Here is a 27,007-nt window from a genome sequence, read left to right on the forward strand (position 1 = left end):
TCAGCTTCTAACTTTAGCTTGTTCAATTAAGCTTTGCCAATAAAACCTGGAAGCTGATTGGTTTTTATGCAGAGCTGCACCAGATATGCATCTGCAGTTTTAGTAAATCCCCTCCCATAATCTACACTAGCACTTGATTCTGGATTAAAGGACCACTGGATCCAGTGTATATCAGGCAGATAGAAATAATACTAGTATTGATAAAAATATTATTAATTGTAATAATAATATCATCATTATCAAGATTATTACTATTATTATTACAAGATTATTACTTTATGTATTGCTCCAGAAGCAAAAGAAGTAAGATTAGTTTAACACTTACTAGATTTTCTTTTGGCTCGTGTTTTCACCTTTGGAGAATTTCGTGGTGTGGTGTTCATTTCAGATTTTAGCGTAGTCCGCAGTCTAGGTTTTGGAGAATTTCGGGGCTTGTCAGATTTCAGCCTCTGAGACCTGGATTTTGGAGTAGCGGCATCCTCCAACTGTGTTTGGGTAGCTCTGCCTCTCTTAGAAGGAGTTTCCCGTGCAGACCCTCGAAAAGATCTCCTACTCACATCCCTTTCAGGCTTATTGCTGGTTTTCTTCCCTCTCGGTGTCCGCTTCGCCCTTTGTCCATTCTTTGTTTTCTCTTCTTGAACCACATTTTCCGCTTTCATTCTCCTCTTCCTTTTTGCTGTTGTTTCTCCTCCTTCCTCACCATCTACCTCCTCCTCTTGTTTCACAGTCAAGGAAGTTTCCTTACCAGTTTTTCTTTTAGATGCCACCTTCTCAACCTAACAAGGCAAATACATATCTGTAATGGAGCATGTCTATCTTTCTGTTGTTACTTTATTTCTGCTAATGGAGGAAAGATAAGCGTTTGGTAGATAGTGGGTTACACATAGTTTAAAGTTGTTGTAAAGGCTCAAGATTTTTTACTTTGAAGGTATAAAAACCTTCTGTGTGCAGCAACCCCCCCGGACCTTCAATACTTACCTAAGCCCCATCTTGATCCAGCCATGCACACGAGAGCCTCAACTCTCCGGGGACTCTCCCTGCTCATTGTCTGAGACACTGTGTCCTGCTGCTGTCAATCACAGCCAGTGAGCCAATGAGGAGAGAGTGGGGGCAGGGCCAGGCCATGGCTCCATGTGTGAATGGGCACGAAGAGCAGCAGTTTAGAAGCAAGCCCGCTTGGGTGCCCACTTAGCAAGCTGCTTGCTCTGGGGGCACTTGGAAGGAGGGAAGGGCCAGGAGCACCAGCGAGAGACCCGAGGAGAGAAGGCTACTCCATGCAAAACCACTGCACAGAGCAGGTATGTATAACATGTTTGTAATTTTTTTTTATTTGCCTTTAATATCACTTTAAAGGCTAAGTCCACCTTATAAATAATACAGTAAATGCACTTTGAGGTAAAATGTACATTTATTTTTTTTTTTTCCCAGGAGACTGCAAAGCATTGCACCCACGATCAGTGGATCACAGGTTCTATTGCAGGCTCCTGCACACTCTTCCTATAGCACTGTGCCTGTCCCTCTGTACGGACTGTCAGTTTCAAAGCTGAAGGAAGAGTAAATGGACTGTGGGAACACTGATCAGCACTTGCACTGTGCACTGAAACAGTGGCAGACAGGACTTGTAGTTAATTCATTCACAGATTGCTACTGAAAATATGACAGCAAGTGTGGGGAGAAGGAGGTGGGGGGAGAGAGGGTGTCCTGCATAGTAGAATGTTACACCCTAAATACAGGTATAACATGTAACTTGCAATTAAAGCTGAACTTATCCAATAAAGCTGCTAAGGCTGTTTTAATGAGACTGTCTCTAAAGCAAAAACAGAAAAAACAATTGCAGGTATAATGTGCATGCACCCAGTGGTGTCCGCATATACTGCAACAGCCTCAAAACACCTTCAGATGTCGCCAAATACCAGGCTGTTCTGACAGGCAGAACTCTAAAGGCACTTCCCAATAGTTCCAAAGCTTTCCACCCCTTCCTGACTCATGGGCATTCCTACTGGTCAGTGAGGTAGCCCTTCAGAGTGACAGACCAATAGGAATGTGAGTCGTTGCGACCTAATGAACATTAACCATTCATAGTGATGGACTAATAGGAACATGAGTCATTGGGACTTAATAAACAGTAGCCCTTTACAGTGATGGCCCAATAGGAACATGAGTCAGTGAGACTTAATGAACCTTAGCCATTCATAGGGATGGACAAATAGGAATGTGAGTCGTTCCTGAACCCATCATGAAGACTCACCAGTGACAGGATCTGACACTACCCGAATATGTTGGAGTTTTTCCATTTAGATTGGGCCCACATTCTGCCTTATCTGTGGGCTATTTAAAGCTACTGCAGGTGTAAGCAGACAATGTTCAAAAATATATAAATAATCAAATTCACAAATATTTAGAAGTTATGTAAAGCCATGTATTTTTGCACTCGAACTGCACTCATATCTGTGTTTCTGCCTCTTAAAATGAAAATTCCAGTCTAAGCAAGTTTGTCTATGTGCAGCCATGTGTTCTTTACAAGGAGCCAAGCCCATAAATGTCTATTGGAAAACCTCCAACACTTAGGGCAACTCAGGCAGCAATCAGAAGAACAATAGAACAGAGGGATAAAGAGGATGCCATTATTATTCTCCTTCTGAAAAAGCTAGTTGCCTGGCTGTTATGCTGACCCACTGGTTTAAATACTCTTTGAGCCACTGATTGAACAAGTATTCAGATTTTATGATATGTGGAGTCAAGTCGGAATATCTGCACACGTGTCTAAGGTCAGTGAATCCAAGCACTGAAGTAAGCGAAACAGCAAAATAGCCTGAAAACTAGCATTTTCAGAGAGTTCAGCAATGGCAACCTTTCCTGTTTCTTTCAAGACAGGTTTACTTTAAAGCCCAAATTGAACTTCCAGTTTATATCAGTTAAATGCATTCAAAGATACATCAAAAGAAAAGGTGTTCTAAGACTAACAATGTGTTCTCTTTAGAAAGCAGAAACAGGCTGAGATAGAGAAGCCTGCCCTTGTCAGCATGCTGTGGAGAAGGACCCTTGCTAATGGTAAGGAAACAGTGGTCTCTCTTTAGAGGTCCGAAACATCCCCTGCTTAAGACATAAAACTCCACAATCAGTAGGGATTAGGATTTTTTGCATTCTAAAGAAAATGAACAGAAAGACGTTTGTTTTGATGCACCTGGAATGTATTTAGTTGATTTAGCCCAGGTTTGCACTTGTGCGGTGCAGGACACTGCATACGATTCGCACGGGAATTGCACCACATTCCTGTGCATATCACATGCGATGTCTTTGTGGTGTGAGCCTTTTGTGTGGCTCAAACCGCAACACATCCGCACCAAAAAGGTGAAGGAGCCTGTTTTTCCCTGCATGTGATTCGCATCACATGTGTATTCACACCCATGCGATCTGATTCAGGGTGTCCTTAAATTTAACATTGTCACACACACACCAGATCCACAAACACAGCTAGCGGTGCGCTGGACTAATTAACCACCATGACACCATGATGAGGACGTTGCTCCAAAGCAATGTTTACAATTGAGGGTGCTGCAGCTTTCTATACACTCCACTGGGGGGGTGGAAACGTGGCTGGAACAGTACAAAAAGGAAAGAGCGCACAACTGCCCTAATTTATTACAGTTTATTGGAGCAATGATAATAATACCTTCTTCCAATGCACACACATTAATCAGAAGAAAAAGAAGCGTGTCAGTGCCTTCCAAATGCCTCCTGTATGGTCACTGTAAGATCCGGTTTGCAAAGATTCTGGCAGAATGCAAACTGCCTCTATGAAGCCGGCTGTCAACCAGAGTGCAAGCTGAGACCTCCGTGACTGGACAATGGCATGCACTCGCAAGTACATATTAATATTCCGCAATATACTCACACACTATATGTTAATATATAGATATATAGTGTATCTATTTGCAGAATAATAATAAATGGTGGATAGGATAATGCACTAGGCTGGCGCACCCTCTTTAGGTTGTGTTTTCATAGTATCCTCCAGTGAGCCCAGGGTGACTGGATGACATAGCCCCCAGAGCTCACAGAAAATCTCATTTTAACCTGGGCAAGGACTGGAGCTGGATTGCAAGGCATGAAGTTTGCAAGGAACAGCAGCAGGAGCTGCTTTTTTATTGTATTTAAATTTTTTTTAATGGCTGGCATTGGGTATGCGCCCAGTCCAGCTGTCGCCGAGCTCCGCCAATCGTAAACTGCTACCTACGGGCGCATGCCCAATGCCAGCCATTAAAAAAATTTAATACAGCCCTGCAGAGGGTAAATACAATAAAAAAGCAGCTCCTGTTGCTGTTCCCCGCAAACTTCGTGCCTTGCGATCCAGCTCCAGCCCTTGTCCAGGTTAAAATGAGAACACATTTCTGTGAGCTCTGGGTTGTGTCATCCGGTCACCCTCGGCTCACAGGAGGATGCTACGAAAACACAAACTAAAGAGGGCGCACCAACCTAGTGCATTATTTAATCCACCATTTATTAATATTCTGCAAACAGATATACTCACAAGCCATGTGTTAAAAATATATATTACCATATAGTTTGTGAGTATATTGCGGAATATTAATAAATGGTGCATGGGATAATGCACAAGGTTGGTGCGCCTGCTTTTGTTTGTGTTTTTGTAGTGTGGTTCTGGACTCCCCCAGTCCTGAGAGGGCAGCAACGCTTGGTGTGGTCGTATGCAGTGTTGAGACGCATATACGTGTGAAAAACTGTGAATGGACGATCACACTCATGCGCAGGATGTGTTGTGCTCTCACAGGAGGATGCTACTGGAAACAGCACCCACATGTTTACTCATTTATTCTCTCCAATTGTCCTGATCTCCAGTGTCACCAAGAATGAGGGGAAAGCCAAAATTTTAAGTTTCCACCAGAATAGAGGGGAAATGTTTAAATGGGAGTACCTGATTCCAAGCAGTGATGAGCTCAGGCATGTTTGTACAGAAGGCCAAACCCATCTGATCTATCCTGCTGGAAAGCAGTCAAAGCCGACAGCCTTGCATATGTGCAGATGTGGGATGGGGAATGCCTCTGAATCCTATGATTGGCTGTCAACTTTGACAGCTTCCTTGTGAGATAGCTCAGACGGGTTCCTTCCCCTACTCTATCCCAAATGGGGGAAAAAAAAAAACGTTTTAGCTTTTGATATAATTTGTCATTCTACCATCAAACACATTGCTGTGTTAGTATAACAAATGTACAATTATACTGTTTTTTCCACTACAGCACATACCTTGACTGGTTTACGTTCTACAGCCAAAGATTTCCGTGATTTCTTTACTTTGTTCCCTAAAAGATCAAGTCAATAATTTCTCAAGTTAAATATGAGCAATAGATTATGTAAGCAGGTGCAACAAAACAAAAAAGGTGTTCAAAGCCTTAGTTTATTTTCCTTAAAAAACCAGCCACAGCCTAGGTAGAACAGCCTGTCTCCTACCAATATGCTGTACAGTGGGACCCTTGCTCTCAATTGACAGCTCAACTGGGCTTGAAACCGAGGTCCATACTGTTTCAGTGTAGTGGATCAAAGCATGCTGACAATTAATAAAAAGGCTGTTTACACATGCCTGCATGCAGCAACTATTGCAAGCTTATCAATGCATTTTCTTGGGTTTAATGTGCAGAATTTAGCTCTTACCACACATTTTTATTAATTTATCTTTATATGTGGAAGAGAAACATTGAAGGAGGTAGAGTTTCTATTGTGCAGATGCACTGAAGAGATACAAGACACATACAGGATTTGTAAAACACTACACTAATGCCTATGAAGCAAACAGACTTCTTTAAATCTGAGACCCAACAATTAGAAAAGCTCTGCTCTTGTGGTGGGGCCCCCACACAGCAAGGGTTAAATGGTCATTTAGTCTAGGGGTGCAGAAATAAGGTGGACCTTACCTTATCCCTCGCTCCAACGCTGCTCTCTTCTACCTCAAGCTCCAAGCTGTGGGCAGTCCCTCGGTGACATTCAGTGCAGTTCTGGGCTATTAACACTTCACTGTACATGAGCAGGTGAGCTTGCGACCAGGGCCCAAAGTGCCTTACAGGCATGACAGCTCTGTACTTGTTGCATGGATGGAAGGAGCCAGCTGGAGTGGAATATAAGGTATCTCCATATTCCTGCTAGACTAATTGAGCATTTAACCCTTGCATTGTGGAGCAGCACCCTGCAGCAAAGGGAAGATTTGGTTTAATTCCTGGAGTTCAGCTTTAAAATTAATGGTCTGTGCAAACCAAATTGCAATTCTACTGAAATCCCACATCCAAGTAAGCTAGAAATGGACTTGTCAGAGCTCACACAGGGCTATAGACAACACTGGTCCACTGTATAGGCACCTAGCACTCTCAGATAGGAGAAGGGGGATGAGTCACATGCTCAGCCATACCCTAAAGCAGCCTTTATCAACCTTTTCAATGCAGAGGAACCCTTGACGTAACTTTCTGGTCTCAGGGAACCCCTGCTAAAAATGGCTTTATCTGCAACTCATGATACATTAGTGTGATGGTCAGTGGGAAGAATGCTCATTACTCTGGGAATACTGGGAAGAATTACCCCCTTATAGATAGCTAAAAAGATCAATGGTGTCAGTGGGAACTTACCCAGGTAAAAGATTGCTCATTGCTTAATGAACCCCTGGCAACCTTTGGAGGAACCCTAGCTGAAAAACCCTGCCCTAAAGGCTCATTTACACTTGCTTCTGCAACACACATTAACCACTTGCCCTCCAGAGGATTTATCCCCTTCCTGACCAGGCCATTTTTTTGTATTACGGCGCTGTGTTACTTTAATAGACAATTGCCGGATCATGCAACACTGCACCCACATGAAATTAACTTCCTTTTTCCCAAAAAATAGAGCTATCTTTTGGTGGTATTTGATCGCCTGTGAGTTTTTTATTTTTTGCGCTATAAAAAATGACAATTTAGAGAAAAAACAATATTTTTGACTTTTTGCTATAAAACATATCCAGTAAAAGAATTTAAAAATCAAATTTCATCATAAATTTAGGCCAAAATGTATTCTGCTAAAAAAAATCCCAATACATGTAAATTAATTGGTTTATGTATAAGTTTACAAATGGCGGTGTATATACTGGGATTTTTTAATTTTATTTTTACTAGTAATAGTGGTTATCAGCGACTATAGCGGAACTGTGGCAGGCATTCTGACGCTGGGGGGGGAACTGACTTGGTTCAATGACATCCCCAGTGAAACCAATACATTGATAAGTGCTAACAAAAAAACACTGACACTGTACTAATGACACTGGGCAGGAAGGGGTTAATGTGGGGGGGATCAAAGGGTTAACTGTGTGTTTTACTGTGTGCGGTGTGTGTGTGTGCTTCAATGTAAGCACACTGCTTTGCATAGCTCTGCAGGAGAGAACTGTATTGTTTACATACAGTTCTCTCCCTCTGTCGGTAATGCTCCTTGATCACCGGGTGTCGGCGAGTAATCATCAGCTGGGACCCGGTGATTGACAGCCAAGGCCGCGAATAGCTCCCTACCCAGAAATGTAAAATTACGTATATATACGTGATTTCGCGCACCCCTGCCGCCCTGCAGCAGTATATCTGCTATAGGGCGGCGGGAAAGCGGTAAAAGCACCTACTGCTTCAAAATGCTTTGTTGATGTGTTTTTGATACTTCGATGTTGCTTTTGTGAAGCTTTAATGAAGCTTGGCAGATGCCCTGTGTGTGTTGATATCTGATACCTGCAATACCTCCAAAACAAAGCAAAGCCAAAGCTGAAAAAAAGCCTCTCAAAAGCTGCAGTTACTGTAAGCAAGCTTTGTCATAGACTTCTATGGAGGCTTTGAAGACGCATTAAAGCACCACTAAAGCGACATGGGGTATACATTTTTGAAGTGAAGAAAAGCAAAGCACAGAACATGTAAACAGGGCTGTAAGCTAACCATTTTATTTAGTGAAAGGTGCTTTGATTGGTGCTTTAAAAAAGCATGTCTAATGCCATATTTTGAAGCTAGTGTAAACAAGCCCTAAAGTTCCAGGTATTTCATTTTATTGTCACCAAAGAGTGGAAAAGAAAATGTGAGTTTATGCTGATAGGGAGATGGGTATGTGAACCTTTTTACTTTATCTTTACTTTGTATAGTGCTGCAAAAACTGTTGGCGCTATAGAATTCCTGTAGAACATCTCATCTCAGATACAAAATGTATCCAAGATTCAAAACAGAAAGACTGAACTTTGATACTATTAGCTGGAACAGTCAGTAAAAAGAATGAAAACTCACCCTTTGGAGCAAGTGGACCCGGATCCCCCTGTAATGAGACAACATAAGATAAACCCAAGCTTTGTAAATCTTGTTGGGATTTTTTCCATTATAATAAACAGCAATGACTCGGATGCAGTGGGACATGCTAAATGAGAAATTAACTGTCAAGCTCAAGGGAATAATGCCTAAATTTCGCCAGGTCTGGGAACTGTGGATCACCCACTTCGTGCTAAGGAACTTTGACATTTGTTTACTAGACCTATGAAATTTACAGTATCCTTTATACATGGGAAGAGTAGATTGCATTCCCCCCTAGGCCACTACTCCCTCCTTCTTCCACCTTGATATCACTTACTACCTCCTGCGTCCTACTTTTTTAGCCATCCTTCTATTTCTCTTCATTCCTGCTCGCTACCTTTGAGAACTTTTTAGGGCTGATTTACTAAAACCGGAGAGTGTAAAATCTGGTGCAGCCGTGCATGGTAGCCATTCAGCTTACTTCTTACTTCAGCTTGTTCAATTAAATTGGTTGTAAATCCAAAAAAACAAATAAAAACTGAAAATTTCATGTAACTAATCAAAACAGCACTTATGTGCCCAGAGTAGGAGAAGGAGAAAGCAGCCTCTCAGCTGGAATCCTCCATGCTCTCAGACTGTAAAAATACCCCGACAACTGCTAAAAAAAAGTTGTCACCATGCCCTTTCTCCTTTGATTGACAGAGAAGAAGAGGAGACTCATGCATGAGCAGAAGTGGTGGGGGCATGTCTGCAGCTGCCTCAGCCTTACTGAGCAAGGAGCAGGAAGAGACCTTAAGCGATTGTAAACCACATCCTCATCAATAGTAAAATAAACTCCCCTTTTTATATTTTGCTTTATATAAATTAAAATCGCATTATCTGTACCTCACTTTGTCACTCACATTGGCCTGTCATAGCCCTGTGAATGTCACCGGTCTGTGGGTGTGTCCAAAGGCTGGAACTTGGGTGCCGTGACATCACTGAGTCTCCTCCCTCCTGTACACTCCTCGCACGGCTCGGTAATAGATGAGAGCACAGCGGGAGTGCCGCCCGCATCTATTCCCAAACCATGTGGGGAATGTACAGGAGGGAATGGAGTCAATGATGTCACGACTCCTCCTCCCGAGCTTCACCCGTGGACATTCCCACAGACTGGTGACATTCACAGGACTGTGACAGGCCAACGAGAATGACAATGTGAGGTACAGATAATGCAACATAAATTTTTACAAAGCAAAGTATAAAAAGGTGCATTTATTTTACTATTGATGAGGATGGGGTTTACAACCACTGTAAAGTGATTCTAAAGGCTTACATATTTAAAAAAAATAACAAACATGTCAATACTTACCTGCTGTGTGTAGTGGTTTTGCACAGAGCAGCCCGGTTCCTCCTCTTTTTGGGTCCCCCACAAGCGCTCCTGGCCCCTCCCTCGTGTCAGGTGCCCCCACAGCAAGCAGTTTGCTATGGGGCACCCAAGCATGCGCACTCCCTAGCCACTGCGCAGTTTGTCCATTCACACACGGAGCTGCGGCTCGGCCCTGCCCCCTCTCTCTTCTCATTTACTCGCTGGCTGTGATCGGCTATCTCAGCCAATGAGGAGAGGGAGTCCTGGGACAGCTGAGACTCCTGTGCACAACCACTGGATCGAGAGGGGGCTTGAGTGAGTATTAGGAGGGGCTGCTGTACACAAAAGGTTTTTTCGCCTTCATGTATAGAATGCATGAAGGTTAAAAACCTTCATCCTTTACAACCACGTTAAGCTTTGACAAAACCTGGAAGCGGATTGGTTTCTATGCAGAGCTTTACCAAATTTTGCACTCTCCAGTCTTAGTAAATCAACCCCTTTTGAATACAACAATTAATGTGTATGGTAATGATAGACTCACACCTACTTGTCCCTGAGATGTGAATTTTTTTTTTTATTATATCTTTTATTAATTTTTTTTCCATTACAAAAATTCACATTGTATCCATCAATTCAAAAAAACATCAATTCCATGTAAAATAACCCAATTCCCACCCTCATTCCACCCCACCCCCCCTTTCAGTCAGTCCACATTCTAAATTCTTTCAATATCTTCCTTTATTTTTCTGTCTGTATTTATTTCCCATTTCTCATTCATCCTCCCTCTCTTTCCTTCATCTAAGAACCCATAGCTACTCAGTTAAACTCTCCCAACTCTTAGTACCTTAAACTCCTACCGCTTCCCTATATCTTTTTGATGTTTTAAAGTCATACCATCTACTCCACACTTTTCTGAAAATTTCCATTTTATCCTCCTCTATACGATATAAGTACTCCATCCTATTTATATATTCAACTCTCTTTATCCAATCCTTTTATTTTTGGGAGCTCTTGGGCTAACCAGAATTTGGGAATAAGAACTTTGGCCACACTAATTAGGTGATATAATACACTATTTTTATATTGTTTCATGGAAGTCTCGGTATTATAAAATACACAAACCCATGGGTCCTTCTATATGGTAGTCCCCGATATCTCCTGTATATATTGGATTATTTCCTGCCAGAACGTCTGAATTTCAGGAAATTCCCACCATATATGTGCCATTGTTCCCTTATTCCCACACCCTCTCCAGCATAATGGTTGTCTACTCGTTAAGTGCCACACTCGGTGTGATATACCATCTAGCAAAACATTTATAGTTCATTTCAACTGTATTCATACTCATTACCTCTTGAGTTAATTTAAATATCTTGTTTTTTTGTTGCTCGTTCAATTTTGTTCCCAGCTCCTTTTCCCATTTCTCTAAGAATGGAGGAGGCTCAGATCCCTCCAAATCAATAAGGATCTTATAAATCCTGGAGGTAACATGTTTTGGAACTATATTTGAACTCAACATTTTTTCAAATGGATACATTTCCTCCAGCATCCTAAGGGGTTGTGGGAGCACTGCAACAAAATGTCCTAATTGATAGTACCGCCATTCATCTATTGTCTGCCAATCCCTCCACTGGCTTTCGATTGCGCAACGGATCAAATTTAAAATCCTAACACTGACGTACAAAGCTGTCCACCATACTGCCCCGAACTACATCACTGACCTAATATCCAAGTACCGCCCAGCACGCACACTCCGCTCCTCACAAGACCTCCTTCTCTCTAGTTCCCTGGTCTCCTCCTCCCATGCCCTCCTCCAGGACTTCTCCAGGGTGTCACCCATCCTCTGGAACTCCCTGCCCCAACCCATCAGATTATCACCTACTCTCCTCTCCTTTAGGCGCACCCCGAAAACCCATCTCTTCAGGGAAGCCTACCCCACCCCCTGCTAACTTGCCGACCTCCTCCACTCTTCCCACTACTCCATCCCCCACAGCTATCTCCTCCTGTACCACCATCCCCTCCCTCCTAGATTGTAAGCTCGAAAGAGCAGGGCCCTCAATCCCCTCATGTTTTGCATTGTATTGGTATTGTTCTGTCACATGTTCTGTTCCTCTTTGTAATGTACAGCGCTGAGCGAACTATTGGCGCTTTATAAATACTGTATAATAATAATAATAATACTGTTAAAAATAAAACTTTTTTTTTCTTTAAATCTTGAAAAGTGTACAATTTCCCCTTATCTACTATATCTTTTAAACGTGCATTTCTATCTTTAATCCATTTCCCTGAAATATTATCTTTCCCTGGTGGAAAATACTCCGTTCCCACCTGTGCAATTAATACTTATATTTCCAACCCATTTGCCTGTGCAATGCATCCCAAACTCTTAGTACCTTTCGTGTCAAAGTGCTAGTGTTTCCATCTAATATACATATATAATATATGTGGTATCCAAATAATCTTCTCTAATTGTGCCTTACTTAAAATACCTTTCATAATTACCCAACATTTCCCTTGTGAATTATGTGTCCAATCTACGATTCGTGATAGTATCACTGAGTGATAGTATTTCCTAGAATTAGCAGGTTTAGCCTCCCTTTCCCTTTTTGTTTTTTTACACATGACATTGTATTTAATTCTTGGTTTCTTATTTGTCCATATAAACCTAAATATATATATTTTTTTTATTATCTCAAAGAAGGACCCTGGTATATGCACTGGGAGCATGTGAAACCTACACAAGATATTTGGTACTATCACCACCCTGTGATGTGAAATAAGCATTGTTGTGCATACTGTGTTGTTTGTACATGGTAGTTTGTTCTTACCACCCTCATGCTGCTTTTGTATTTGAAATATTCAATAAACATATTGCACAAGGGAAAAAAAAACAGCAACGTGCCAACAATATGATATAAAGTTATAAACATGCTCTCTTCCTTAAGACATCAAGACTCCTACCTGGAACCAGATGGTCCTCCCGTTGCTGTCTTTCATAGTCTTCATTCCAGTGACAAAATAACATTGCAGCCATGTTCCAAAGGCAGCATAGTCAACTGCATTTTCAGGGTCATATCCTTTACCTCCTAAAAGTAAATACATTCTGTAATTAGTTATTATTGCAGTAATTTATATTACAGATTATTAAAAACATGAGAGGATTTAAAGGACAGTGCAATCAGAAGCTTGCACCACACTTCTAAATATAAAAATAAAACAGATTCTACTTCTAACAAAAAGGGGTGCAAGCCCCTTTGTTAATTAGGAGCAATCAGTTCTCTGTTCTGCCATGTATGTGACAGAGAACAAAAAGCTATTTTCTGTACTTGGATCAAAGAAGAAAGAGGATGGTTTTAACCCAGCAGGTTCTGCTCATGTGGTGTGATCACCGCACGGAAACAGAGGAGGATGTGAGTTGTCTACTGACAGCTCACATCCCCTACAACAAGTCACACCTGTTCTATTAAGAAAACTGGCACATTCCCTCTATGAATTTAGGGCACACCTATGCTAGTTTCTATTTTACTCTGAAACAAGTCTGTTTAATTAATGTGGCACATGCAACTCCAGACACTTTCCTGCACCATTATAAATGATACAGGAAGTATGGTTAATTTCCCAGATTGTCCAACATTTGGCATTTGCTACAGAATCTTTAGCTTCTTTACTCTTGTTATTCAATGCAGCAGCTTATGATCAGGACACACCAGGAATTTATATTTGGATGTAGAAGTACTGTTCTTAGTTACAGCTCTGTAACTAGCTAGATAAGCCCTGCTCACATCAGTGTGTTTTGGGTGCAGTGTGTAAAAAAACCTGCTTACTGCATCCTTAAAGCAGAGCTCCACCCAAAAGGGGAAGTTCCGCTCCTCCGCTCCCCATTAAGGATTGACACCTTTGGGGGGCAGAGGGCAGGTACCCGAATTTGACAGGTACCCGCTCCCACTTCCGGTCCGATCGCGTAGGCGATCGGAAGCGGAAAGGTGTCCTCCCTCCCTCCCTATAGTCTTTTGGGACACGTGACAGGTCCCAAAAGACTACAGGACCATTCATGAAGTGCAGCACTACTCGCAGATGTGCAGTGGGTACCCGGCTATGAAGCCGCAAGCAGTCACAGCCGGGTGCCCACACTGAAGATGCCAGCCTCCTGGAATACAGGACGGCTGGTGAAAAGGGCTGCGGGGGATACACCGTGGCACCGATGGACAGGTAAGTGGCTTTTTTTTTAAAAGTCAGCAGCTACAGTTTTTGTAGCTGCTGACTTTTATTTTTTGACAGGGTGAGTAGAACTCCGCTTTAATACACGGTTATCAAAGCAAATTATGTAGAGTTCATTGGTAACTGTTGACCTTTGTTTTCAAATCAAAGTGATGAGAAAATATGAAGGAGCAGGATGGAAATATTCTCTTGAACTAAATATTCTAAATATGAATGTGGTTTTCATTTGATAAATAATGTATCAATTACAGTGAAACTTGCTTAAAACATCAGGGATGTAAAGAACGATTTTTTCTGAATTTCTTTATGAATGAAATGTAACCGTGTATGACCAGCTTTAGCTTTGGGAACCTGGTAATAGCAATGCTCACTAACTGGAACAAGCTGACATGGCAGGAAGTTCTGCTGTGCACTCAGGCTTGCAAAGAGTTTGTGATCTGCAAAGACTGCTTTACCTCCTTATTTCATAAAACCTTACTGTTAATGGACTAGAATGTGATTCTCCTCATACCCAGATCAATGACTTCCAATGGAACTGAGTGGCAAAGCTGCAAAAGGTCTGGATTCTCCTTCTTAATTTTTATTTTCTTGCTGAGTGAAAGGTCACTATTCTGTGGAAACAGGAGAGCGTCAATATCAGGATATACTGTACAACGAAACACAAGTTTATATACCATCAACACCAAGTAAATAATTTTGTTGTTCTCATTTAAAAATCTGAACCAATATTAACCATGATGGTATTAAAAGGTTCTTCTAACCTGATTCTGATGCTTTACAGCCTCCAGAACTTCACGAGCTGGCATGAATGGTGGAATGTGCAACCTGACAAAAAACAAAAAAGCATCACTGAATTCAAAGTACTCACTGACCTGATGACAACCTCAAGGACACAAATGAAATACAGTATATTGCCAAACGTATTGGGACATCCCTCCAAATTATTGGATTCAGGTGTTCCAATCACCTCCATGGCCACAGGTATATACAATCAAGCACCTAGGCATGCAGACTGCTTCTACACACATTTGTGAAAGAATGGGTCGCTCTCAGGAGCTCAGCGAGTCCAAGCGTGGTACCGTGATAGGTTGCCACCTGTGCAATAAGTCCATCCGTGAAATTTCCTTGCTACTAAACATTCCATGGTCAACTGTTGGTGATATTACAGCAAAGAGGAAGCAACTGGGAACAACAAAAACTCAGCCACAAAGTGGTAGGCCACGTAAAATGACAGAGTGGGGTCAGCGCATGCTGAAGCGCACAGTGCACAGAAGTTGCCAACTGTCTGCAGAGTCAATAGCTAAAGACCTCCAAAATTTGTGTGGCCTTCAATTAGCACAACAACAATGCATAGAGAGCTTCATGGAATGGGTTTCCATGGCCGAGCAGCTGCATCCAAGCCTTAGATCACCAAGTGCAATGCAAAGCGTAGGATGCAGTGGTGTAAAGCTGTCACTGGACTCTAGAGCAGTGGAGACGTGTTTTCAGGAGTGGTGAATCATGCTTCTCTGTCTGGCAATCTGATGGACGTGTCTGGGTTTGGCAGTTGCCAGGAGAACAGTACTTGCCTGACTGCATTTTGCCAAGTATAAAGTTTATTGGAGGGGGGATTATGGTGTGGTGTTGTTTTTCAGGGGTTGGGCTTGACCTCTTAGTTCCAGTGAAGGGAACACTTAAAGTGTCAACATACAAGACATTTTGGACAATTTCATGCTCTCACCTTTGTGGGAACAGTTTGGGGATAGCCTCTTCCTGTTCCAACATCACTGTGCACCAGTGCACAAAGCAAGGTCCATAAACACATGGATGAGGGAGTTTGGGGTGGAGGAACTTGACTGGCCTGCACAGAGTCCTGACCTTAACCTGACAGAACACTTTTGGGATGAATTAGAGTGGAGACTGTGAGCCAGGCCTTCTCACCTGACATCAGTGCCTGACCTCACAAATGCATTTCTTTAAGAATGGTCAAACATTCCCATAGACACAATCCTAAACCTTGTGGACAGCCTTCCCAGAAGAGTTGAACCTGTTATAGCTGCAAAGGGTGGGCCAACTCAATATTGAACCCTACAGGCTAAGACTGGGATTCCACTAAAGTTCATGTGCGTGTAAAGGCAGGCCGACCAATACTTTTGGCAATATAGTGTATGTATGTCTTTGCTTTCATTTTACTATACTTTTAAAGCGATACTTAACACACACTGTATATTACACATTTACATTATCCCTTCTATTTCTGTATATGGGAATTTTTTAAATTAAAAAACAACAAAAAAAACCAAAACACACATCTAAGTACTTTTTTCATAATCAATATACAGCTGTCACATGACCCGGCTCTTTTCCAGCCTGTCTGCAAGAAAACATAAGCAGGAGGAGCTTCTAGTCCTCTGCTGCTGGTCACATTTTAAAAATAAACATAATTTAAAAAAACATCCTTTGGAATACAGAGAAAAAATAATATCAATACACGGTTTTAATTTGTCATACAAATATATATTTTAACTAAAATCTTATTTTGTGGAAATAAACTTGGTGTGGGTGGATTTCTGCCAGTCACAAGCTGTGTCATGCCCCTCCAGCTTGTGTCTGAGAATAAGAGGGAGGTGAAGCCTCCATCAATCAAGATGTAACATCCCACCCCCATTGTGTTTAGCTGGTTAGTGGGCATGGAGGAGGAGGAGGGAGGGAGTGTGCTGTCATTTATCACTGTGTATACACCCACATATGTGGCTCTATAGTCACATAGGCTCCTCAGATTTGATAGGGGGGGGAATGCTCAGCATAGAAACACGCTGAAAACTGAGCATGTGCACTAGCTGCCAACAGCTGCTCTACAAAACCGCCAACTGCATTGGGGACATAGATAGAATGGGTAGATAAAAAACAGCAGGGTCAACTAGGTTTTTTGAGGAATACAGAAAACGAATCTCATAGTGACTGAGTGAGTATTAACAGCATGTAATACTGCATTTGAAAGTTTTTTATGATGAAGATTTAGTGACAATAATAATAAAAAAAAAGCTGCTCGTTTTATTAGTGTTCAATCAGTAGTATAGTAAACCTTAAATTGCTTACCGATACAGGATCTCTGCTCGCAAGTAATTGCCAATGCCATTGAAATATTTCTGGTTCAACAAAGCTTCACATATTGGTTTGTCAAACACTTTGTCAGACAAGTTTTTCAAAACGTTTTCCCTGGAGTAAAAATGGCAGAATGTTTAAATGAATTGCACACAGTACATATACACACATATCCATACATTCTGTACTCTAGACATATAGTGTAAGAGATTATTTACAAAAACTGGAGAGTGTAAAATCTGCTGCAGTTTTGCACAGAAACCAATCAGCTTCCGGGTTTATTGTCAAAGCTTAATTGAACAAGCGGAAGTTAGAAGCTGATTGGCTACCATACAGAGCTGCACCAGATTCTGAGTGCTCCAGTTTTCTAGTGGTCCAAATACATCAATGCATGGGTGAAGTATACTCATTTAGGGACTCCAGCATTGACTTCCATGACTTTTACATGATAGCATGTCAATGAACGTGCTGAGAATTTGCTTTGTTTGTACAAACTTTCATCTGAAATTCTACTAGTGTATGGCCAGCTTTATTCTTTACAGTCTGTGTGCCTTTGTTGCGTTATGAACTGGCAGCAGTTCTGTGTATTAGGCTACTTTCATACTGATCAGTTTTTTTTCCTTCTGCTTTTGCATTAAAAAAAGCGGAAGAAAAAACTGTGACTGTGTATACCTATGGAACTCTTCACACTGATACATTTTGAGTCCAGTGCATTTTTAAAAATCTTGCTTGCTGCATTTTTCATGCAAGTTGCTGTAAAAAAACAAAAAACGCACCAACAATGTACCTCCCTACTGAAATCAATGGAATACGTGGCAAAGACACATAAAAAAAGCACCAAGTAGCGTTCTTATGATGCACATGTTCTGTAAAAAATGCTGTGCGTTTTTGCCACTTTTATATATAGATCAGTGTGAAAGTAGCCTTACTCTGGTGGTAGTTCTGCCCCAGCACCTTATAGCCTCATGCACACTGACGGTCTGGTCCACATGTGTCAACTTCCTGGCACTTTCAGGAACCCGGGAGGCACAGGTTCAGAACCTATGAGAGGCTTAAATATGTGGCAGCTGGACGTTGTACTTCGTGGTATTCATGTTTAGGGCTGTATGTGTTCAAGTGTGTTCTGGGCATACCTACGGCCCTAAAAGTAAGTTCTGGTCTTTAGAGTCCAGCCATCACACATTTCAGCCTGTCATTGATTTTGACCAGCTGCTGGCAGTGGGCCTGAATGATGCACCCATACCTCCTGGACATCAGAAAGTGCCAGGATTTGACATACATGAATCAAATGGCCAAGGTGCACGAGGCCTTACCAATAGCAATTGTAATTACACAGAAGAAATAGTTCCGCACATAACTCACAGACTTTCTGAATTCTGCAGTTCTTCCTTTATATTTACCTGAACTTTTCATACTCCGTCATCACACAAGGGCCACGCTCTGGCTGCCACGACCCATTGAATTCCCAGCTTCCAAAGCGGCGTGGGTCTACAAAGCTGAGAACGCGTTTTGGGGAATCTTTGGTGTAGAAGCGCAGGTGAGCATGTTTGGGAAGGTTATCCTCTGCAGTGAATTTAAAGCTTCCTGACATGCCAAACCTGAAAACGACAGAGGCAGCATCATTCTTATCTGACGTTGGGGTGAGGATCAGTTTGACCTCCTTGCCTCTGGACACAGCACTGATGGTGTACTTTGGGCTGCAGAACGGCACTTCTGGATTTTTACTGATGGCAGACTTTTCCACCTTGCCTGTAAAGTGTAGCCCATCACAAACCCTATTTACAAAGAGACCGGAAAGGCGGAGCTCAGGACCTTCTGGCATCTCTGAAACGACACGAAAAGTTACAAAAATGTGGGGCTAGAACAAATAGAAAACAGACAAATCATTTAGGCTCACATACAGTTGTGTTCAAAATAATAGCAGTCAGACATCACTAACCTGATCAATCACTGTTTTTGGTAGAAATTATATTTCTACATGGCAAATAATTTACTAGCAGGTGTAGTAGAGTAATAGAAATCCAACAGACCCAACAGTCATGACATGCATGCTGCTGATTCTGTGTAATTGAATCACTCATTGAAAGGGGCATGTTCAAAATAACAGCAGTGTGGAGTTCTATTAGTGAGGTCATTCATTCTTTGAAAAACAGGTGGCAATTATTGCCCTTATTTAAGGAAGGAAGGCAGCAAATGTTGTACATGCTGGTTACAGTGCATTTCTCTCTGAAATTCTGAGGAAAATGGGTCGTTCCAGACATTGTTCAGAAGAACAGCGTACCTTGATTAAAAAGTTGATTGGAGAGGGGAAAACATATAAAGAAGTGCAGAAAATGATAGGCTGCTCAGCTAAAATGATCGCAAATGCTTTAAAATGGCAACCAAAACCTGAAAGATGTGGAATAAAGAGAAAAACTACCATTCAAATGGATAGAAGAATAGCCAAAATGGCAAGGACTCAGCCAACAATCAGCTCCAGGAAGATCAAAGAAGGTCTAAAGTTACCTGTGAGTACTGTTACAATTAGAAGACGCCTATGTGAAGCCAAGCTATCTGCAAGAAGCCCCCGCAAAGTCCCACTGTTGAAAAAAAGACATGTGCTGAAGAGGTTACAATTTGCCAAAGAGCACATTGACTGGCCTAAAGAGAAATGACGCAACATTTTGTGGACTGATGAAAGTAAGATTGTTCTTTTTGGGTCTAGTGGCCGGAGACAGTTTGTCAGACGACCCCCAAACACTGAATTCAAGCCACAGTACACTGTGAAGACACTGAAGCATGGTTGCACAAGCATCATGATATGGGGCTGTTTCTCATACTACGGTGTTGGGCCTATTTATCGCATACCAGGGATCATGGATCAGTTTGAATACATCAGAATACTTGAAGAGGTCATGCTGCCTTATGCTGAAGAGGAAATGCCCTTGAAATGGGTGTTCCAACAAAACAACGACCCCAAACACACCAGTAAACGTGCAACATCTTGATTCCAGACCAACAAGATTGATGTTATGGAGTGGCCAGCCCAATCCCTGGATCTTAATCTAATAGAAAACTTGTGGGGTGACATCAAAAATGCAGTTTCTGAGGCAAAACCAAGAAATAGAGAAGAACTGTGGAATGTAGTCCAATCATCCTGGGCTGGAATACCTGTTCACAGGTGCCAGAAGTTGGTTGACTCCATGCAACACAGATGTACAGCAGTTCTTAGAAACAGTGCTTATACAACTAAATATTCATTAAGTGATTCAAAGGAAAGCAAAATCTTCAAACATTTTTCAGTTTATATAGTGAATGTTTGAGTTTGTAAAGAAGAATACAAAACACTGCTATTTTTTTGAACAGTCTAATATTCACTTTTCTTCAATTTTTTTAGAGGAACAACACAAATTTGATATATTTTTCTTCATGTTTTGATTTGGAATAGAATGTGTAGTGTTCCCAATGCATTTGTGTGTATGGAAATAAAAGCTATTAGAAGGATTTAGAGCAGTGGTTCTTAACCTGGGTTTGATCGAACCCCAGGGGTTCGGTGAGTCAGTCTCGCGGGTTCGGTGGAGGTGAAGACCCACACCCGACTCATATGATTCGTGATGACATGCCCCGCTTGTCCATCATTGGCTGCAGGTGGTCACGCAACATCGCTTAGCCCAGTGGTCGGCAAGCCGCGGCTCGCGAGCCACATGCGGCTCTTTACACGCTTTAATGCGGCTCTTGTGTGCCGGGCGCCCGCTCCCCTCCCTCCTCTCGGGCGGCAGGGACTCTGCAGCGTGATCCAAAAAAAAAAAAAACAGCCAGGGCAGCGCGCTCAAATGCAATGATTGGCCAGTCTCGCTGCCACTCACATCCCGATAGCCAGTGATTGGCTGTCAGGATGTGTGTAGGTGGGGCAGCGTGACGAACGTGAGAGGAGCTAGGCTCATCTCACAGTCCGCCCTGAAGACCGTAACGGCGCGGGAATAAGGCGAGAGGAACGCGCGGAGCAAAGGTAAGTGAATTGACACTAGGGGGACTTGGCTTACTACTTGCTACTTACTTACTACTACTATATAAGGGATGAATTAATATGGGGGATGAATTACTATAGGGGGGATGAATTACTATATGGGGGATGAATTACTATATGGGGGATGAATTGCTATGGGGGATGAATTACTATGGGGGATGAATTACTATATGGGGGATGAATTACTATATGGGGGATGAATTACTATATGGGGGATGAATTACTATATGGGGGATGAATTACTATGGGGGATGAATTACTATATGGGGGATGAATTACTATATGGGGGATGAATTACTATATGGGGGATGAATTACTATGGGGGATGAATTACTATATGGGGGATGAATTACTATATGGGGGATGAATTACTATGGGGGATGAATTTTCATACCGTTTGTTACAACATATCTTTGCAAGCAATCCTTTTCGAGGATGCTGGACATAAAGACGAAGAAAAGGAACAGACTTTGTTGCGAAAATGACATGAGAGTGGCACTTGCCAAGGTAATGCCACGCATTTCTGAACTGGCCTCTGAAAGACAACAGCAGAAGTCACACTGATTTGCGGTAAATATTCATTATTTTGTTTTTGTGTGAAAATCGTGTTTTAATGGTTTTGTTCTTTGTTCTTAATGGTTTTGTTCATTTTGTGCACCTATGTATAACTATATACCTATGTTTTGAATTTTAAAAATCATATTTTATTTTTCCAATTAAGAAGGGTTCGGTGAATGCGCATATGAAACTGGTGGGGTTCAGTACCTCCAAAAAGGTTAAGAACCACTGATTTAGAGCTTTATTCACTTTTTTCAACACACTGCTATTATTTTGAACACAACTGTATATATATATTGCGGTATGCTAGTACAAGGGGATAAAGCATGCAGTGAGGAAGGGAAATAACACCGCCTCACCACCTGTCAAATGCTCTCTGAAAAGCAATCTGAACGTAGGTCACTCTTCAGAAAGCAACGCTACCATTAACTACCCCTACATGGGTTTCACTATTTTTATTACTGAAATGGAAACCCTTTCATGTAAATATATCCCTCTATAGCTACAAAGATGATATATCCACTTTGTGTGCGCCAAATGCCTTTGTATTATTATTATTATTATACAGGATTTATATAGCACCAACAGTTTGCGCAGCACTTTACAATATAAGGGAGACAGTACAATTACAATAAATTTCAGTACAGAAGGAATAGGAAGGCCCTGCTCGAGGAGCTTACAATCTAAAAAGGTAGAACCAGTTATCACCTTGTAAAAGTAGCAGTGACATTATCACTGTACTATACATTGTCTATGCAGAGAGTTGAGCTGTGGGAGGGACCCAGCAGGTTCCACCTTCTACAGGCTGCCTGCAGAAAACTACAGAAGGGGGCGGAGACAAGACCACTCACCCTGCACAAGTAGAGAAAGCAGCAGTGACTGGTCTTTATCAAAGGAATCCCCTGCAGAGTAGGCAAACTTACACACTGGATTACTGGAAGAAATACACAAAGCACACCAAGACTCAAATAAGAAAAATTAAATGCATCTTGTATTTATAGAATATTAGCTTATTCCAGAGTTCAGATATAAAGTAGAACTAATGGCAAAATTGTCTTTTTTCATTTTAGAGTAAGGGAGGTTTATACCCCTGTCAAGGTTTTTTGCCATCTGTGTCCCATTGGGGAGATTTCCCTACACTTCCTGTCCTATAGCCAAAACATTAAAGTGGAGTTCCAGTCACGCTGTCAAAAAATAAAAGTCAGCAGCTACAAAATCTGTAGCTGCTGACTTTTAAAAAACAGCCACTTACCTGTCCCTTGGTTCCGCGGTGTCCCCCCCAGCCCATTTCACCAGCCGTCCTGTATTCCAGGAGGCCGGCATCTTCAGTGTGGGCACCCGGCTGTGACAGCTTGCGGCTTCACAGCCAGGTACCCACTGCGCATGCGCGAGTAGTGCTGCGCTTCATGACTTGTCCTATAGTCTTCTGGGACCTGTTGTGTCCCAAGAGACTACAGGGAGGGAGGACACCTTCCGCTTCCAATTGCCTAGGCGATCGGACTGGAAGTGGAAGAGGGTACCTGTCAAATTCAGGTACCCGTCCTCCAAAGGTGCCAATCCTTAATGGTGAGTGGGGGAGCAGTCCTTAAAGCGGAACTTCCCCTTCTGGGTGGAGCTCCGCTTTAAGTATAAGGAAATTCCTCCAAAGCTGGGGAATGCCTGGTTGTCACCTACAAAAACCCCAAAAACTTGCCTTTAGTTACAATACTGCTGCATAAAATTGTGTTAAGGCAGTCTGATTGCCACTGTTGGAATGTACACTTGACTCGGCAATACATGGATGGATCACATTTCTTTTTATTTGAATGTCCTTACTGGATGTTTAATAAAAACACGACACCCCAAATATGACAGAGAAAATAAATTACTCCAATCTCATTGAGTGTCCCTGGTCACCCTGGACAGCACAATACATACTGGGATCACTTTATGTTTAATAAATCCCCCCCCCCACCTCAAATACTTCACCCCACTAAAAGTCAGCCATGCACCTGTAACATCTTACCTGATCGGCTAGAAGCAGCAAGACAGACTTACAGGAAGCCAAGACGGTTAGTGTGTCTAATACAGCAGGAACGTAACGTCACTGGTTTCTGCAATTAAAAATAAATTACAATGTAATATATAATCCAGGGTGGATTTGATTGAAATCACTAGTGAAAAGGCTGGATTTAAATCATAATTTTTAAAGAGCAACTGTCATCTCTGTCCCGCAGCGGCTCCTCCTCTGTCCCGCTGTTGACTCATCAACAGTCCCATTCACTTTAATGGGACGGCTGGTGATGCGGCAGGGACACAACAAGGTGAGGGATATGACAGCAGTAGACGAGTGGATGCCCACTAACAGGCGCTGCCATGATGGATCTAAAATGACAGGTGCTCTTTAAATGTAAGGAATCAGACTCATTCTTGCTGGTAGTTAGAATCTTTAATATATGTAAAGCAAATGAAGGTTTCCTTTTTAGAATAATAAGCTGTCAGGTTACTAAAACAGCGATATTAGAACCGATTTTCGGTTAATCACACATAGCAGAACTACTCAAATTCTTTTATTTCATGTTTATTCTCATGGTTACTGTGAAATTGTGTGAATGCATCAATGCAGTGCATGTTATCTCTGCTTGCAGAGCTTGGATTCATTGAATTACTACCTTTTGTACCACTAGCCCCTCCTTCCTAGATTGTAAGCTCCAAGGAGCAGGGCCCTCCTAGCCCTCTTGTATTGAACTGTATAGTTGCTGTATTGTCTCCCATTATATTGTAAAGTGCTGAGCGAACTATTGGCGCTATATAAATCCTGTATAATAATAATGAGTTTACCAAAAGTGTAAATATTGCAGAATATACAGCCTCATGCTACATAACTAAGCTCCATTGCATGCTGAATAAACTAAATTATTCATGTATCCTAAATAGAGAACAATTTTTACTCCAAAAGCATTTTATTAAAATAAATTTGATAAAAATAAAAAAATCCAATTTAACCACCTCCCGCTCGCCATATAATCCAATGACGGGCGCAAGGTGGTTCTCTCGTTCTGGGAGGACGTCATATAAAGTCCTCCCATTCTCACCACGCATGCGCGGCTCCCGGAGCGTGGCGATCGGTGGTGCGCTGTGTCCCTCGGACACAGCAGATCACCGATCCACGGAAGGAGCCAAAAATGTCGGCTCGGTCATGTGATCAGCTTTGTCCAAATCACATGTAAACAGGGAAATGCTGGTTATCGGCATTTCTCTCCTCACGAGCTGTCACGTTGACAGCTCGTGAGGAGAGGAGAGCCAGTAATCGGCATTCCTCGGAGAGGACATCTACACTGATCATCAGGGCACGGATGATCAGTGTGCCCTGATAATCTGTGTAGCCCCAGAAGTGCCACCTGTCAGTGTCCATCAGTGTCAGCTCTCAGTGCTCATCCATGCCACCTGCCAGTGCCCATCAGTGCCACATTTCAATGCCCATCAGTGCCACATCAATGCCACATATCAGTGCCCATCTGAGCTGCCTTTCAGTGTCACCCATCAGTGCCAGTCAGTGCCACCTATCAATGCCAATCAGTGCCACCTATCAGTGCTGCCAGTGCCGCCTATCAGTGCCAGTCAGTGCCGCCTAACAGTGCCAGTCAGTGCCGTCCATCAGTGCCAGTCAGTGCCGCCCATCAGTGCCACCTATTAGTGCCTCCTCATCAGTGCCACCTATCATTGTCCATCAGTGCAGCCTATCAGTGCCCATCACTGCAGCCTCATTAGCGCACATCAGTGAAAGAGAAAAATCACTTATTTACAAAATTTTATAACAAAAACTAAGAAAGGTTTGTTTAAGAAAAAATAAAAAACCCAGAGGTGATTAAATACCACCAAAATAAAGTTCTGTCAAAAAAAAAATAATAAAAATTTCATATGGGTACAGTGTTGCATGACCGCGCAATTGTCATTCAAAGTGTGACAGCGCTGAAAGCTGGAAATTGGCCTGGACATGAAGGGGTAAGTGCCCTGTAGGTTAGCGGTTAAATAAAAAAAAATCTGATTTTTTTATTTTATTTTTTTTAAATCATTGATTTTTATCCACCCTGATATAATAACAACAGTTCAAAAAGATATAAAAATGGTGGACAGCGTGCCATACAATCACTATATTTAATATTGTCCATTGTGGTATGTGGTAGGGTGTTAGCGGCTGTATTTAGAGATTGACATTCTGAGCGCGGGAGGACTATATGGATATAACCATATAACCTACTTTCTGTGCGTTTTGGATGCAGAAAAAAAAACCTGAAACGCATGTGGTGTGAATTGACCCAAACAGCACTACCCTAGGTTCACACCTATGCGTTTTCCACAGTGTTAGGCAGAAACGCACTACAGTCCATTTAACATGACTTCCTATGGGACACGTTCACATCTCTGCATTTTCACCCGGTGCGTTTTCTGGAAAGGTTCAGGGACTTTTTGGTTTGATAAACTTCGATGCAAACACCGCAGAAAAGCATGTAGTGCATTTTTAATCTGCCTATGAAGAAAAAACCCAGCAAAACACATAAAAACAAAGCAAAACGCAAGTGCAAAAACAAGGTTTTTATGGTGCAGATGAGGAGCAGCCTATGGGAAGTATTGGGACCCCAGCCCTCAGTACACAGACATGTGATCAGGGAGATCTCCCTCTGTATTACATCTCTACAATGACTACACTACCAGCCCAGCCATGTGCAGCACACTGCCTCCTCCTTGTTGTGGTCATGCAGGGTGCAGACATCTCCCCCCCCCATACATCACTGTCCAACCCTGGAGCTCCAACACACAACCACTCACCAGATCTGGCCCGATCTCTGCGATCTCCCCTCCTATCATCACCATCCAAAACCTTCACAAATCTTACATAACAAACTCTTCCCTGCTGTCATCCCCCGCGCCTTCTATTGGCTGATCAGACAGAGGGGCGTGTCGCCCAGCTGCTGTGCATGCTGGGAGTTGTAGTCAGTAACATTTACAGTCTATTCCTATCAGATGTACAGATATAGACGATCATCCGTCTTCTCCGATCCCTTCACCCTGCCTATGTGATCGGATGATGTCGGATCTGTTTGGTCATATTGTGTTTTGGTGCTGTGATGATGTGTGCCTCTGTACTGTCTGCTGGAAACTGGGAAATACTTGTCAAAATAAAATCTGATTTAAAAATCAATAGAGCTTAAAATAAGTCGAGCAATAATAATAAGGCTCCATACAGGGGTGGACTGACAACTCATCCAGGGGTGGACTGACAACTCATCCAGGGGTGGACTGACAACTCATCCAGGGGTGGACTGACAACTCATCCAGGGGCGGACTGACAACTCATCCAGGGGCGGACTGACAACTTATGGGGCCCCCGGGTAATAAGGGATAATGGGGCCCCTGTGTCCTTGGCCAAATTCAAAAAAGCCTATGGAGAAGGTACCAGGGGCATCTCATGGGGCCCCCTACTGACCCTGGGCCCTCGGGCAGTGCCCGAGTTTCCAATTGGTCGGC

General features: G+C 42.4%; 1 protein-coding gene across 2 annotated transcripts in view; it reads right to left on the reverse strand.

Annotated features, from left to right (window-relative positions):
* NEIL1 (nei like DNA glycosylase 1) overlaps positions 1–26,413 on the reverse strand; it is a 28,779-nt gene extending 2,366 nt beyond the window's left edge. The window contains exons 1-10 of one of the 2 annotated variants that reach the window (XM_089652408.1): positions 26,309–26,413; positions 23,505–23,592; positions 18,336–18,759; positions 16,930–17,049; positions 14,613–14,676; positions 14,363–14,462; positions 12,595–12,719; positions 8,286–8,313; positions 5,263–5,318; positions 326–776 (exon numbers count right to left, since the gene is read on the reverse strand). In XM_089652408.1, coding sequence (XP_089508534.1) covers positions 326–776; positions 5,263–5,318; positions 8,286–8,313; positions 12,595–12,719; positions 14,363–14,462; positions 14,613–14,676; positions 16,930–17,049; positions 18,336–18,757 — 1,366 coding nt within the window. In that variant the 5' untranslated portion in view covers positions 18,758–18,759; positions 23,505–23,592; positions 26,309–26,413. Of the gene's footprint in view, positions 1–325; positions 777–5,262; positions 5,319–8,285; positions 8,314–12,594; positions 12,720–14,362; positions 14,463–14,612; positions 14,677–16,929; positions 17,050–18,335; positions 18,760–21,335; positions 21,508–23,504; positions 23,593–26,308 lie in introns of those variants that run through there. The other variant, XM_089652407.1, reaches the window with a different exon arrangement.
* Between the last annotated feature and the right edge of the window lie 594 nt (positions 26,414–27,007).

The sequence above is a fragment of the Staurois parvus genome, unplaced genomic scaffold (assembly GCF_062004578.1).
Source record: "Staurois parvus isolate SC_StPar_1 unplaced genomic scaffold, SC_StPar_1.0 ptg000682l, whole genome shotgun sequence".
NCBI lineage: Eukaryota > Metazoa > Chordata > Amphibia > Anura > Ranidae > Staurois > Staurois parvus.